This window comes from Periophthalmus magnuspinnatus, chromosome 8, assembly GCF_009829125.3.
Source record: "Periophthalmus magnuspinnatus isolate fPerMag1 chromosome 8, fPerMag1.2.pri, whole genome shotgun sequence".
Classification (NCBI taxonomy): domain Eukaryota; kingdom Metazoa; phylum Chordata; class Actinopteri; order Gobiiformes; family Gobiidae; genus Periophthalmus; species Periophthalmus magnuspinnatus.
Genome location: NC_047133.1, coordinates 24686841 through 24703672, shown reverse-complemented (window position 1 = coordinate 24703672; position 16832 = coordinate 24686841). Strand labels below are relative to the sequence as shown.

At 39.8% G+C, this 16832-nt stretch overlaps 1 protein-coding gene across 1 annotated transcript in view; it reads left to right on the top strand.

The window, feature by feature from the left end:
* The window catches only part of sdk2a (sidekick cell adhesion molecule 2a), a 119732-nt gene that overhangs the window by 75712 nt on the left and 27188 nt on the right, over window positions 1-16832 (top strand). The window contains exons 4-15 of the mRNA XM_033970416.2: window positions 683-830; window positions 5033-5166; window positions 10536-10647; window positions 11039-11229; window positions 11462-11545; window positions 11638-11832; window positions 12189-12305; window positions 12573-12740; window positions 13683-13785; window positions 15015-15191; window positions 15935-16071; window positions 16682-16829. Coding sequence (XP_033826307.1) covers window positions 683-830; window positions 5033-5166; window positions 10536-10647; window positions 11039-11229; window positions 11462-11545; window positions 11638-11832; window positions 12189-12305; window positions 12573-12740; window positions 13683-13785; window positions 15015-15191; window positions 15935-16071; window positions 16682-16829 — 1714 coding nt within the window. The remainder of the gene's footprint in view (window positions 1-682; window positions 831-5032; window positions 5167-10535; window positions 10648-11038; window positions 11230-11461; window positions 11546-11637; window positions 11833-12188; window positions 12306-12572; window positions 12741-13682; window positions 13786-15014; window positions 15192-15934; window positions 16072-16681; window positions 16830-16832) is intronic.

Genomic DNA, 16832 nt, shown 5'->3' with positions numbered 1-16832 from the left:
AGTATATCTGTGGCAATGTCTCGTGCTTTGAAATGCGTTATCGTGACAGGCCTACACTGCATATAAAGAACACACGTACACGTTTTTCCTCAGTATATGGACAGATCGTGCCTCAAGGTCAGAACCTCCAGAATTCACTCACTGGGCTACAGAGGCTCCACTAGCACTGATTAATGATTGGCTGTAGGTGCTGGGGTTTAGGTAGAGAGGCGTCAGATCAGAGAGCAACATCTTAGCTGGATTTCAGCATCGAAACCATTGGCAACCTAAACGAGAGACTTGTTAGGCTCGTTCAGCTTTCTGGTTGTATAATCTCGTTAATAACCAGAACACCAAATTATAAATAAATGGGAGATCATGCCCTGTGTTAGAATTATCATCAGTTAAAGCTACGTCTGATTTGAACGTGTCTACCTCGCAGTTTGTGAAATTTCAAATCGAAATCTTTCACACTGTTTTATTTGATGATTTGACATTCACCCGCTCAAATATTTCCTAGTACAAAAAGTAAGAAACTAGTGCAAACAAAAGGTATGCACGATGAACGCTGAGACCAAGAATATATTGTTAATCTTTCATTTATTATTTATTGCTCGCTATGTAGTTTTCCTCCTGTCAGGTCTTTCTCTGTCTTACTTCCTCCTAACACTATTTCTGCTTCTTCTCCCTGTGCTGGTGTCAGATATGGGGGGCTTTGTGGAGGGGGAGCGCTCTCAGACAGTGTCTCAGGGAGAGGGGGCACTTATCCATGCGCCTCGGATCCACAGCTTCCCCAGGCCTCAGATCACATGGTTCAGAGACGGCCGCAAGATCCCCTCCAGCAGTCGAATGTAAGCCCACTCCTCCGTTCTGATCGCTTTAAAAGAGCAATTGTATTTGGAGAGACACAGATCACAGGTGGCACGAAGAACAAAAGCGAATTTAAAGTTAAAAAGTTAAAAAATCAAAAATACTGAAGAAAAGATTATTTTCAATTGAGACTTTTAATAAGGATAATTACAGCAATCTTGTAATTATGTGGCATTATATTGTGTCAGAAACATAATTAAAGCAAATGAATTATGCAAATTACTGTATTTGCATTGTTGACCCCTGCAGAAAAGTCAATAGAATCTAAACACAAGTGTAATTTATGTAATGTTATGAGTAATGACATCTATTTTCAAAATGTATTCACAGGCATCGCCATGGTTATTCGTTCACACTCAAGACTTTATGTTCAACAATTGCACACTCTAACCAGTCTGAGCACAGCAGTATAACATTACTCAAAAGACCAACAAACATATCCATCATATAGTGCTAAATCCACCATTTCCTATTTTACAATACATCCATGGCATATATAGCCTTTTTGGATATTTTCTTCCCCTTTAAAAACAGAACTTGATTTGTGTGCTCCTGCTTGTACTCTCAAAGTGAGTTATTGGTCGATGCAGACTCCTAGACCCATTCTACTACTTTTTCACTTCTTTCGGCTCCAAAATGTTCGATACTCTCAGATTCTCTTCGTCTTTCTCTCCCTCCTTGTTTCTGTCTCCCTCTCCTTCTCTCTCTCTCCCACGCCATAAATGAGGTTGGCCAGACTGGTTCAGGAGCCAGTGTTGATGTGGGCCTATGCGTTCATCACTGAATCACCTCTCAGTGATAAAGCGGGTTATTATATCGCCCCTATTGACTTTGAAGGCAAAATGATTGAAGGGTGGAGATAGAGCAGGCAGCAGGGGAACCAATTAGACAAAATTGGACAAAAGGCCTCAATTGATGGTGTATTTGACTGACAGTGCTTGCCCCTGGGTGGTTGTGTGTGTGTGAGGGAGTCTGGGTGGGTTGCCTCGTGTGTGTGTGCATATATGAACAGCCGTGCATTGTGGGTAATCATCAGTGACTGGATAAAGTCTGGAGAGCTCTACAAACTCACTCCAGTTCAGATACGTTCTTAATGAAACGCGGTGAAGGTAATCAACTTAGATTAACTGTGCCATTCTGACAAATATGAGCAGGCACTCCACAACGGCTCCGAAACTACCTCCTTATCTATTATTCAGCCATATGAAGACTCTTTAACCCGAGAGATACTTCATACTGATTGGTGCGTATACCCGGCTGCGCAATATTACAATATGACATGTGATAACTATTATGAACACTGCAATTTCCATGTAACTTCCTGTGTCTGTAGACTACATTTGTCATAATAAAGACCAGACAAAGACTAAATTAACCAGAATGTGGACTGAATCAGGGAAACTAAATCAGACTTGGGTAGCGCAATATGACATTTAACTCTGATCTGATGTCTGTGACCATATGCTTTCTTGTGATATCTTTTATGTTTAATGCAGCTTTACGCTCAAAAACGCTTTTCTCCTAACACTCTCCTTCCTATTGGCCAGCGTCTGTCATGCTTGGAGTGAGCATGGTGGCATGGAGATTTAACTATTGAAGAGTGAACGTTCAGAAGTAGCAGTACCTCTTGGCAATATAAAGATTACTCCTGATAAAAACAAAATTGGCACTAACATTATACTGTTTTGGCACATTTCCCACCCATAAATCAGACTTGCCTTTGGAACTCATCTCAGCTTAAAGAAAAAATATATATTTATATACTTATACTTACAAAAGACAATGTTTCTGGTGATACTGAAACTGCTTTTCGCAAATACTAGCTACTTTCTACAGTGCCAGCATTAATGGAAATAAAAATGACAGTTACAATGCCTTTTCCCAAGACCAATTATTCGACTGAATCCCGACGCTGTTACTGTATTTCTGTTTGAAAATCTTTACCATACAAACTTTGCCAATATAATATTCTTCCAGACTGTTAAAAACGCAAAAAAAATATTTCAAGAACCAGGCTCCTTCTTTGGACCAAGTCCAGGGCTGGCTCTCTTGCAGTGTTATCAGAAGCAGTGAAGCTTTACTATATGACAATGAGAGGCACTGACAGGACACTCTACATTTACTGCTTGTTTGCTCACTTTGTGTCAGCCTACATTGATATTCACTACCACATGTGTCTTATGTGTGAGAGAGAGAGAGCCCCTAATTGTCCAGGAGTGTACATGTTTACCCCTGCATCAACCAGACAGATGCTAGCTACATTCACCCGAGTCTAATCTTAGGTTTAATGGGCCCTACGCACTCACACTGCCACTCTCCCGACTATCACAAAAAGATTTTTATAGATGCACTTTGCAATTTTACAGCTATTTGCTAATAGACACTTACAGTCATTTTCATTTCTACAATCATTATTGTTTTACTGTTTATGCCCAGGTTTCCATTACGACTGCAAATGCAATTAAAGTCTTGAAAAGTCAAAATTTTGCATCTGTTTTCGAATTATCTTTTATAGAGTACTGACTTTTTGGGCGAATACAAAGTAATTATGACTGGAAATTGGTAGTAAAGTATCTTACTGTGTCTCACATCCTCATGGCGATTGGGGTTTTATCATAAAGCTTCTTAAGTGGAGCTTAATGTTTCTGCAGGCAATTCCATCTCTCAAAAGTCCTTACTTTCTTTATTTATTCTTTTTCATTTTTATTATCATGTTATTGCATTGTTCTCAAACTGGCAATTTATAATTTAAAGGGGAGGTATTACACTTCTTTGTGCTATTAATTGCTAACACATCACAATTTTGATCACCATAGTACCTTTTATTGTTTTGAAAATGCTATAGTCACCAAAAACTAATTATTAACATGTTTAACAAGTTTCACTTTTGTTTTTCTGCTCTGAGTCCCCCCTCACTTTTCTCCCTGCACTAAGTCACTCCTCCTTCAGAATGCTATAATGTTACAATCAGTGTGCATCCTCCTAATGAAACTCCACATTAGGTTTACTTTTGTATATTTATGGAGAATTGTGGTGCAGGAGCATGCATGACATAAGATTGTGAGCTGAGCACTGGACAGAATCGTTCTGCTAACCATAAGGAAGGTTCAAACAGAGCCCAGGAGAGATTGCTAAATTACTCAAACATACATGCATAACATAAAACCTCCTCAGGCATATTTTTGATGGGGGAACTATGTTATAACAGAGTGGAAAGCTCCAAAGAATCGAGTTTGCATAATACCCCCTCTTTAAGGCTTATTATTCCCTGTGCATTTTCTTTAATGAAAGAAAATTGGCCCCTGATTTCAATATTTAGAAGAGGCCGACATGAATATCCTATCTATCTATCCATCTGCTGAAGCCAAGCAAAACTTTGTATTTTTGTATTGCGCTATTGGTATGTGTCCTTTTAGTTGTATTCTCCAAGGACAGAAAATGCTCTAATTGGGGAAAATCTTCTCTTAAAAGGCTCGTCTACCTAATAGAGGAAAGTGCTCGTGGTTTATGTGTGTATGTGTAAGATTTATTGACTGTGTGAAAACAGCCACTCGAACAACACCAGCTCATCTGGGGCTTTGTCTGGGATGTGTCTGAGTGCACGTCTCAGAAAGCCTTTCCAAATGCATTGTTCCATTGATCATATCTCTGAAAGTCACAGCTTTTCTTTGCAATGAGAGAAGAAGAAAACATTGCCTGGCTGACACATGTTTCTTTGGTGTTTCTTCTATCAAAAGATTGTAAAAATATAAACTATCCATACTTTAAGTTGTCTGTTTCATTCAGTTATTTGTCTGCTGCTAACAGTAGAAATCTGCCTCCAGCGCAGTGTATACAGTGATTTGCACATAGATTTGTTTGTGCTGGATGAGATACCTTTTGCAACACTCTATATTTAAAGGCACATTTGACCAACACAAAGAGTGCTTTTATTGCTTTACACCAATGTAAATAAATATAACATTACAAACTATTTTAACAATTAAGTCTTAAAAACATGGAAAACGGACCTAGTTCATTGACAGCAGTACTTCCTGGAGGATGCAAACAGTACACAGTGGTTTCATTTTATATATTTGCACATCCTTTTTTACGTGGACATGCATTTTAACAATGACATATATATTATTTAATGTTAGTACTTTTACACCTGAATAATATTGTGTAACTTGTATACCCCCAGTGCCATCACCCTGGACAACACACTGGTGATCCTGTCCACTGTGGCCCCAGACGCCGGACGTTATTATGCCCAGGCCGTGAATGACAAGAATGGGGAAAACAAAACCAGCCAGCCTGTGACGCTCACCGTGGAAAGTAAGAGGACTTTAAACTCTGCACAAAAACACATTTTCTCTCCTGCATGGTTTGAAACTTTTCTACAACACACTGTCTGCACTGACAACAGACTCTGGTAACAAGGCACTCAGAAAAGCAGTGGACTGTGTTTATTTAAAGGAGCAATGTGTAACTTTTCTGCTGGAAATGTCATCGCCTTTGCTTTCAGTGTTTCACAGTTTGGTATTAAACTTATGTATCTCTATGGGAACAAGCAGGTGATGCCACGGTAACTGAATACATCCAAGATTGATAGACGTATAATGCCATACTGTGGAACATATGAACATCACAGGCAAAGCAATATCATCTGCACAGAGACAAACAGGGCAGTACACCTTACAGTAGCAAAGTAAAAGTGTATTTTAGTGTAAAGCAATTGACCATAAACAAAAGAAACAATTTGTGCTGGTTAGGTTTTACTGTTTTTTTTTATTTTTTTTTTTTTAATATTACTGTTGGTGAAGAAAGAAATCTTCCAAACCTAAAATCCACAAATGATAATATCACCATTGCTTATAATTGGATAGCTCCACAAACTCACTATAACAATCTGTTTGACATTACTGTACAATAACTGCTTTGAAACTTTAGTGAAATATTTAGCCATAATTGTTCATTTTTACTGCCTGAGACATTGAAATTCGTGCCAGCCTCTGTTTTCTGTGAATATCTTCAGTAATGCCAGAGATAAATGAGATAAATGAGATCAAAAGTAAGTCTGCATTTTGTATCAGCAGAATTCTTCGCTGTCCTCCACTTCAGTTTTATGAGCACTTTGCCATGTTGCCATGTGAACCCAATCTATTGTTCCAGTTTTCCTCAGTGTTTCGGGCTGAATGGAAACAAGGTTAGATAACTTCATCAATGTTTTACAAGTAAAAGACCAATTACATAACGATAAGTACTTTATCATGAGGCTCTAAATTGGAGTTACTTCTTACAGATTTCGACAAATGACTCTTGCATAGTGAGGCAAAAACCTGCTCAAAAAATCTGTGCTTTCCTCTTCAGTAGAACAGTAACATAAACAGCCTTTTTGTTTGTGCTTTTTACACTAAAGCGCAAAGTCACAGAAGAGGAGAAAGTCCCTCAGTGCTGCACCAGAAGCACGGAAGTTTGGTGTTTGAAGAAAACAAAATGTGTAGTTTCCAGAGTGTACTGACCTCATCATTTAGCATCACAACATAGTCCTTGTCAAAGTCACTTAAATTATTTTTCTTTCTACTGAAAACATTTCCTCAAGGACAAAATGTTCCTTAATTTATCCAAACCACTGACAGGTACCATGGTAACAACATCATCCAATGATTCCTTGTCCCTTTATCTGTCAAAACATAATGATGGGCCGTGTAAGTTATTTTAGAAATTCATCAGTTAGATTTTTATCTTTATGGAAGGTCACAAAGTCTTCTTCTTCTTAATGATATTGTAAGTCACACTAACTTCATTTAACAAGTCCTTTCTGGGAGTTGCTATATCAAATCATTTTAATGTGCTTATTTCTCCCCTGACCCTTGGACTTATCTCAAGAAGGACAAACTTTTTCTCCTTAATGACTGCATTAAAGGTTATTACACAAAACAGACATATTGTTGAATGTTTTCTCCTCAAAAACATACCCAGAGTTATGTTTTGTTTCATTCACTTTTAGTAACACTGTCTGCTCTGTCTCTGTCTGCATCTCTAAAGCTCAAAATGCTCTGTTCCACCTTGTGATGTCATGAAGTGGCAGCTTTCAAATTAACAGCTCCTTTTTATCTTTAGTTCAGTAGACATTGGCAGTACCTGCGCTGAAATTACGCAAATGATTCTAGTGAAGGTGTGTGGAGTTTAAAAAGACAGTGGAGCACTTCCTGTATTACCACACGATGACATCACTAGGTGGAACCGAGTGTTTTTTGTTTGAAAGAAGAACTTCTCCTAAATGTGCAGGGTTTGTGTTTAACATGTGTAAATGAAACAAAAAAGAAAACAACTCCAGGTATGTTTATGATGGAGAAACAACCTGAAAGCAGAGAAAATACAGTAATTTGGGCCATTTAAACTATGAAAAAACATCTTGATATAGTAGTTGTTTCATGCCATAAATGTTTCATAAAAGAACTTTACACATAACAGACCAGAAACTGTCTCCTTTTATATACTGGGGTTGACAAGCACTACTCATTTAAAACAGATTAAAATAATAATTATGTAATGGAATATTTAATGAAATATGACTGTCCTTATAAATATTTCACTATAAGTTTGGATGCCGGCCACTTATCTGTGTTTGATGTGGCTAATGAATTAATTCTTGCGATTTCCTCTTCTTGTTACTATCCACGCAGAGTTTAACCTCCTCTCATGTACCGCTGCATATTCCCGGTTTATAATCTGACACCTTTTACTGGTGGAGGCATCTGCTCATCATATTGTTAATACACTGTTTGCATTTCAGCCCCCAATACACACGACGAAGCCTCAGATATCACCCAATATCACTGGATCTGACCTTGCATAACACATGGGCGTATTTTCCCATCTGAAAGTCAATAGGTTTTTTTCACCGTTACATTTGTTCATTTTAGCAATTCAGTTCAAAAAGGACACAAAAAAAGAAAAAAATATGCAGCAGAGTGCCTGATCCACGGGGAGCATACAAATGAGTTTAGACTGAGCGAGGATGGTATTAAGGAACTGACTTTTTCGACCAAGAGGCTGTGTCGTTTTGGTGAATCCTTTAAACTGTAGACACCGTGACAATATGACGGCATTCACGGAGACGACTTACCATTCAGGTCAACATGTTGTTTACTTTCCCTGTTTAATTAGAAGATTACACAGTTGAGGTGTTCTGCATTGAGACTTTATGAGCTGCAATGCGTTCATTAGTGTTTGCGGAGGAGCCAATAATGTCAATAGGAAAACAAAAGGCTTCTCTAACAAGTCAGAAGTGTCCTATTTTTGCAAACAAGATAAATATACTGAGTAAAGAGTCTGCAGCCAAATATTGTGTTGTTGATCATTCACAAAACCTGCTGCAAGATTGGTATAAATATTCATGTTGTAGATTTTGCTGCCAAATGTTTTTCACAGGTCTTTAATCTTTCAGTTCTTGTTACGAGATCATTATTGAGCCTTGTCCTCTTCTATCTTTATCAATCACCGACTGTTACCCCTGAGATTTCTGTCAATTTTACATTTGTGAAAATCGAAACGCACTTTAGATAATATACTTTTTTTTAAACCTCAAACTGTGATATTTTAATGGATCGCTGAAAATGGATTTTTATACTAAATTAATTTCACCCCACACTGATAAGTCGTTATTGTATTAACTGTAATCTCAAGATCACTACCATATGTGCAGCTACCGTAGTGAAATTGATCATGAGGGAGTTCTATTGACAACTGGTAATGAACATTTTCATGGATTAATGGCTGACTGATGCATATTCAAAACTAATCAGAATTCATCTCATCTCTCCATGTGTAAATGTACTCACAGGACCTTACACATGTACATATCTAAAACAGTATTTCTCAAACTGTGTTATCTGTACAGCTGGTGGTACGCACGCTCCTTATGGTGGTACTTGGACAGCTCTTCAGTAATTTAAAGTTCACTTTATCTACTTTATCCTTTAGATAATTTCCTGCTTAGTTGGAAACAACAGGTGTGTTAGTTTCAGTGTGGTTAGCCCCTCCCTTCAGTGTCCAGCAGTGATCTGACCAGAACTGAAGAAGCAGCTTGGACGAGCAGCGACACGTCTTCACTCCAACAACATTTTGTCCAGTTGACAGATTAGAATTTTTCTTTTCCTCTGGATCATACCTGGATGACTGATGGATTACACAGACACTTTTATTTGGAAAGACACATTTTTCTTTGGTTGTGCTTGGTGTGAAGAGTTTGAAACCACTGATCTAAACTAAATTTGACGAATATGAACGACTGCATTTGCCAGCATTGGACATCCTGTTTTTTTATTAGTCTGCATCTCTAAAGCTCAAAATGCTCGGTTCCACCTTGTGATGTCATGGTGGTAGTTTTCTAATTAACAGCCAGCTTTTATCTTTTATCTAGAGATTATCTGCTGTATCTGCTTGCATTTGAAATCCTGTTTGATAGTAAACATTATTATTATACATTATTATTATTATTATTATTATTATTGTTAATAGTAGTAGTAGTAGTAGTAGTAGTAGTAGTAGTAGTAGTAGTAGTAGTAGTAGTAGTAGTAGTAGTAGTACTTAATGTAATGAAATAGTCAAAAACATTAGTAATGATCGTTTTACTTTGAGGGGAACTATTGTTGATTTGATGTAAGGGGAAAAACATGTAATCAATCAGGAGGCTTGATCTAATATTCAGACCAAGTCCAAATGAAACCCTGTTTGCGATGCTGTCACTATGGACTTTGAAAGGCTGTGATGTCCAATGAGGTGCCACCAGACAATGACAACAATAGGAGCAAATTGATTAGGTATCCCATTAACCCAGCATATCCACACACTAAACTGCACACCTACTTGTATGTGCACGGCCCTTAAAACAAATAGGCGGTAGTGGCACGTGCAGCACACTGTTAGCCGTGCAATCACTCAAACACAGTGAGACGCGGGCCTGAGAGGAGGGGGAATGAGATCAGATTCAGAGAGAGATCACTGATTGAGGGCAGTGAATCGATGGTTGGCTGGAGGCTCAGTGGAACCCGTGAGTGATGGTGCTGCATTTAATCGCCTTTTGTGTTTGTCTCAATTATGCTACATAATGGCTTCTAACACCTGGGCTAACAGCACAGCGCAGGAAACGCAGTGCTGCCGCAGAAGGGAGGTAAAGTAAAGACAGGGCTGTTAATAGTTGGGTGATAGCTCCCTGCTGCTGAACGTGACAGCTCGTCGCTCTCTCGGGTTACATCAGGTAAACGCTCATTCTGATGTCAGTTTTACAGTATATTCTTTTTGCCCCAAAATGGATCCTGTTTTTCCATTGGAAGTTCATTGCTGTGACAAAAATGAATAATTTATGTGTTTTAGTATGTGTTCAAGGGTGTAAATCATATTCTGTTTCCCAAATCAGCAACACTTTGGCTAAACTTGGCACTTTGCAGTTGTAATGCATTGGAAATGTGAATACATTACTTATTTAACAATAAGGGAATTATGCATATTGATGTTAACGTAATGCGCTAATCTGGCAACATCTAGGTGCCAGATGCCTTTCATAATGCAGAGCTTGAAATGATACAGTAATATACAGTAATATATTCCCTGTATTTCAGCCAATAACACAGAGCAAACCCTACTAATCCAATAGGACTTTGTGTATTTGATCATATCTTTTCTTTGTACAATTGCAGATGTGGGAGGACCAGCAGACCCTATAGCCCCTTCTATCATCATCCCACCTAAGAACACCAGCGTGACAGCGGGAAGGAATGAAGCCATCATGGAGTGTGTCGCCAATGCAAGGTACAAACAGTTCTTCTGTGGAAAACACACAATAAAGACATACAGGTATTAGCCGGAGATGCCCACCTCCTCTCACCTCCACATAGGCTGTTTTGTGATGCAGATGAGTCCTGAAATCTTTTGTTTGAACATGATAGAAAAATGTTTTGTACATCTCTCATTTGTACCTCTCCACTATTATTTCCCTTTGATTCGCGACTCCACCGTGTTACCGCTATCTCACGCAATCCCACTTCTGAATTTTGACTATTATCTGCGATTCAAAGACCTCATCAGAATGGCAGATATATCCTCATTGCTTGGCTAGGCGCTACGTAACCTTGAAACAGAATATGAATTTCTATTAAAATCACGTTCTCGCACCTTTTGCTCTTTTGTGTCTGATTTTCAGGCCTCTTGTCAAAATGAGTATCACTTGGAGGAAGGATGGCGTAGTGGTCAACACTGGAATCCGGGATTTTGGCCGCAGATTGGTCATCAGTTTGCCCGCAGTTAGCGATAGCGGCTACTACGAGTGCGAGGCATCACTCAAGAGCAGCAGTGTGCCCTCTGTCACTGCTGGAGCTTATCTGCATGTTCTCGGTAAAGCTTAAGCTCCACTTTTCCCACACAGTGAAACTAAATTATCAAAATGTTGCATCAGCAATCTGGCTTCCACATCGGCAAAAAAGCCATTTCATATTTCAGTAATTGAGTTGATGTTTTTTTATCCAAAGTGCTGTGTGCGAGTTCGACAAATAGGGGTCAAGAAGAAAAGTGCTATGATTTATATGTCAGTTTTTGTAAAAGCTTTTATGGGTCTTTTTGGCAACAGAATACCCACTCTTTGTGAAGGAGCCACCCAGTCACATCAGTGCTGAGATGGAGAAAGTGGTGGACATCCCCTGTCAGGCGCGAGGTACGTCAGAAAATAATAAAAATACCTCTGAAATGAACTCAAAAAGCTAGTAGAAACGGCATGACAAAACTCGCCTTTTGTTTACCCGTCAGGAACGCCTCAGCCTGACATAGTGTGGTATAAAGACGCCGTGCCTATTAGCCCAGTGAAAATCCCCCGCTACAGGGTTCTGGGGGGAGGCAGTCTCCAGATCAACGGTCTCCTACCAGACGACACTGGGATGTTCCAGTGCTTTGCTCGCAATCGTGCAGGAGAGATCCAAACGAACACCTACCTCGCAGTTACAAGTATGTCCCTCTCTTCTCTACACTTTCCAAATCCGGTCTTCCAATCCTCTTTTCTCCCATGTCTTCCCTCCCCCATCCAACTATCTATATATCTCTTTGCTCTGGCACATTTGTCACTTCAGATGCTCAGGCAATTATTGTCTATTTTTGAATCAGGGAAAGTGTACGAAGAGGAAGATGGAGATGTCCTGTCACTGACTGTCTCCCACAATGAGACCTGACAGGCAGCCCTTTTGTCTACTCTATTAGGCCCTGTACTCCCGCTTGCTTTATTAAACCCAGAGCTGTTTATGTGTCTCATTATCACGCCCCTCTTATGGCTTTTATGTGTGTTTGGTGTGTGTGTGTGAACGCAGGTATCGCTCCTAACATCACCGCTGGACCCGTTGACAGCGCTGTGATTGACGGCATGTCAGTCATCCTGCACTGCGAGACCTCAGGAGCGCCGCGACCAGCCATCACCTGGCAGAAAGGTGCGTAGGCAAGCAGCACAAGCCTCCAAGCCTGTTCATTATGCCGCATTTGGACTTGTCAAACTTGGAGCGGTGGAAAAGATTGCGTGTATATATACCATTTTCTTCAAACACTATTTTTTACTTTTCCAAGCCGCTTCAACGTCTGTTTGTTTTCCGTTGCTTGACACTTCGCCAATGCCCTAATCTCTTCTTCTTCCATTTCGTTTATTTTTTCCACCATGTCCTCCAACCCCAAACATCCATCATTGGTACCCTTCCCCGCAGGTGAACGTGTCTTGGCCAGTGGTTCGGTCCAGCTGCCCCGGTTCACGCTGTTAGAGTCAGGCAGCCTGCTAATTAGTCCCTCCCACCTGTCCGATGCTGGAACCTACACCTGCATGGCCAGCAACTCCAGGGGCATTGACGAGGCTTCGGCTGACCTCGTGGTCTGGGGTAAGAAAAATGGACTATACTGGCTTTTCCAGAACAATCTCTGAAAACCTGCACAACACACTAATACAAGTTATTGTGTATGAATTCAATCTGGCCTAGACATGCTGTTTTACAAATATCAGGTCGCATACAGTGTGAGCAAAGTTAATTAGTATTTAGTGTTGAAGTGATATTGGCTGTTTTTATTACTGCTTCTGTGTCTTGTTTCAGCACTATCACATTAAACATTAAGTCTATTCTATGATATTCCCCTAGGCTAGAATTAATACAGTTTGTAGTAAATAAATTTGAAAAGTGCCCCACATAACCATTCTACAGAAGGGTCCACCGCCTTATGTCCATGAAGATGAAATGTTACACACTATGGCTTTAAACTTATCTATCTCCATGGAGACAAGCAGGTGTCTCCAGTTGTTACTGCTTAGATCTGAGTCATGTTTTTCAAGGTATTTTTAAGCCATAGAAAGTTATGCAAGAGAGACATGTTTAAAGCCAGACTGTGGAACATTCATAGCAATATCATCACCAGAAAAGTGTACGTTTAAATCAAATTCAATCAAACATGTTGATTAATGTGTAGTTGCACTGACAAAAGTACATAGCGAACCATATTTTGCATTTTTTTAAATTAGCCCTGACGCATGATTTGTAAAAAAATAGAAAAGAGCACAGCATCCTTGATTTAATCTCTGACTTGTTTACTGAAATGCAGCTAAAATAAATGATTTACCAGGACAATGCGGAAATAACTTGACTCATACATACTACTTGTACTCCGTCTTGTCTACGGATGCACATTAGCTGTTGGAAAATATGTCACTCATCAAACTAGTGTGTGAATCATCCGTCAATTTTGAGACAGCATCGAGCGAAGGCTGAAGCAAGACTTCCACTGGCATCATCTCAATCCTGTGTTCAAACACGCTCTATATGTGTCTGCAGCACGCACCCGCATCACCAAACCCCCACAAGACCAGAGTGTCATCAAAGGGACCAAGGCAGTAATGAGTTGTGGTGTGACCCATGACCCCAGTGTCACAGTCAGGTAAGCCCTTCTACTTCTCTGGTGGTAAATACATTTCTTTAGTCTGCCTTTATTTGTATATTTGATTTGAAAAAGGTTTTATGCAATTATAAGGTTATCTTCTTCAGTTTCCTAGAAGTCAGCCATTGTTTGACAGATGCCCCTATCCAAACTGAGAACTGCATAGTACATTTACTTTTATTGTTGTATTATTTTTTTTGTTATTTTATTTTACTGTATGATAGGGCCGCACAATTCTGGGGAAAAAAAATAGCTGTGATTTTTCTGTATTGCTATAAAATTTGCAGTTTATGTTTAAAATGTATGCTTCTGTTCAGAGTGCAACATCTAGGAGCATTAACATTTGAAAGAAGACTGAAATATCAACTGTCAGATTCATTTTTGATGCGATTTCGATATACTGTGCAGCCTACTGCTTAGATCACCACTGTAAACCACATGCCCTCTGTGTTGAGTAATTGGCACAACATGTACTCTTGTGCCCCTTGTGTGGCTGGATTTATACACTGAAGACATCAAAGTGAATATTTTGTTATGCAAGCAGTTTCTCTGGGAATTAACATTGTACTCAATTAGTTTCTGAAATCTTTGAGTGATCTTGTCATGTTTACCCACCCTCGGCTGAGCTCCGGTGGGATACGTATAAAACTCTCGAGTCTGAAGAAGAATTATTCCATCACTTTTGCTGTGTACGCGGCCAGTCTGGAGCATGATAGAGAGTATGTACATGGAAGCCCCAGTGATTAGAATGTCTGTCACCTGTGGGCCCGCTGCATTGATCAAGATCGTGGGGTAAACAGATGAATATGTAAACACAGTAATAACTTCAGTCTTTAATTAAACACAACACAGAGGAGATTAGCTGGAGAGCCCGAACACTCGCAATTAATCACAAGTGTTCCTGGTGTGTGCATATGTGTGCGCTAGAACGTGTTGCGCAGCCATATGTGCCCCCGGTTATGTGACAGGCAAACAAAATACATATGCGATGACGACGAGGCTCGGCACTGTATTTGTGACAGAGAGAGATGGTTTTCAGATTCAAATCAGTTCGCCATCAGCCCCGCAAAGCTTTCATCTGTGTCAGCGCCTTCTGTGTTTTCGCTCTATGAACTGATGCAAAGTAAACACGTTGACTGTCACAACACTTGCCAGATACAGAGTGCTAAAGACTGTGTGAGCCCCCTGTGAACCGCTGGAACATGTTTGTTGCATGTTTGTACCTGTAGGCATGTGTGGGAGAAGACTGGCACGCTGATTGATGTGAACATGTCTCCGCGCCTGAGGTTGGACCCCGATGGGACCCTGCATATCTCGCAGACATGGTCGGGGGACATCGGCACCTACACCTGTCGGGTGACATCAGTGGGAGGCAACGACTCCCGCAGCGCGCACCTCAGAGTCAGGTCAGCCCTCACACTGACTTGACATGCTCCTGACTGAGCACTGCTCAGACCCATTCAATACAGTATCTACAAAGGATGTTTGCAGTTTGTTACATGGTTAAAATCTTGCTAGAACTTTTAAGAAAAAAAAAAAAGACTAATAAGCTCAAGAAGAATAATAGCACAGGATTAGATGCGGTAAAACTTTCAAAAACAGGTGTTCATTGGACCAGTAGGCATTTTTGTACAACGAAGGAGGGAATTTTCTTTATACAAGATCAGTAAGAAATTGAAAAATGCCAGTGTAAATCCAGAAATCCTAAAATGAAATTGGTTTTGTGATTTGATAGCAAACAAATGAATAGTTTTGTAGATTTTTTTTAGCAGTATTTCCATAATGGCATTCAACACAATGTTAAAACTGTGTACGATTTTTGTGTAGTAGTTTTTACTGAAGAAAAAAACATCAATCCAAACAAGAGTCGAAAAAGTGTTGCACTACTTGATAGATTTTAGCTTCCAAATGTGCTTGACTCCAACTGGTACCTGTTTTATTTTTGTTTTTATTTTTAAGGTTGAGAGAGGATCTTTTATAGGACATATTGTTTCTTGATAAGAAGGGCATTTCTATGTAAAATGCTGCAATTTAAGAAAAAAATAGACTTTTCAAAACAGTTCTACAAGTCACTGCGCCTCCTTCATCTGACTTCTATTCTCTTATCTCGGTGTCCCCTTTTCACATCTATATACTTATTTGTGTACAGACAATTGCCCCATGCTCCAGAGAATCCAATCGCTGTACTGAGCAGCACCGAGAAGAGGGCCATCAATCTGACCTGGGCCCAGGCTTTTGATGGAAACAGCCCCCTGATCCGCTACATTCTGGAAGTGTCAGAAAACAGTGAGTGCTAAGTGTGTTTTCATATCACATACTGCTATGCTAAAGTGACACTACTCACCACGTGCTCACGATTTCTTAGGTGCAGCTTTCATATTTGGCGTTGTGTCATACTTTTAATTTTCCATTTGGACTTTCTCCTGTACTTATTTTTGTCATGTTTATTAACACCTTTGTAACCTTGCAAATGAGCTACTGTTTTTCTTTATTACCTTTTGTTGACATCCTGGCGTGTTATCGGTGTTCATTGATAAGAACAGCTATATTTGCAGAGATTGTTGTTGCCCGTTTGTAGTAATACCCTGGCTCAGTGAGAAGTGGACAAATCATTAAGAGAAAAATGAATCTTTGGATGCGGATAAGATCTGCTTAATGCATAATTGAATTTCAATCTGATATCGGAAAGGAAGTGTATACAAAAATAAATTGCTTGTTTTTATCTGCAGACACAAGTTATGAGTCAGAATAAAACTGGTACTCAGTAATGGCTGGAAATAACATTAGATTCAAGTTAGCTGAAAAGTGTTTCCAGGAGCTTGCAAATTGCCTTGTCAAGGTCACATAGCATATATTACATACCCTCTGAGCTGCACGTCTTCTCTGTCTGTCTTAGATGCCCCGTGGACCGTGCTGTTGGCAAGCATTGAACCTGAGTCTTCTGGGGTGACAGTGGGCGGCCTCATCCCGGCTCGCTCGTACCAGTTTCGCCTTTGCGCTGTCAATGATGTGGGCAGAGGCCAGTTCAGCAAAGAGACTGACCGGTG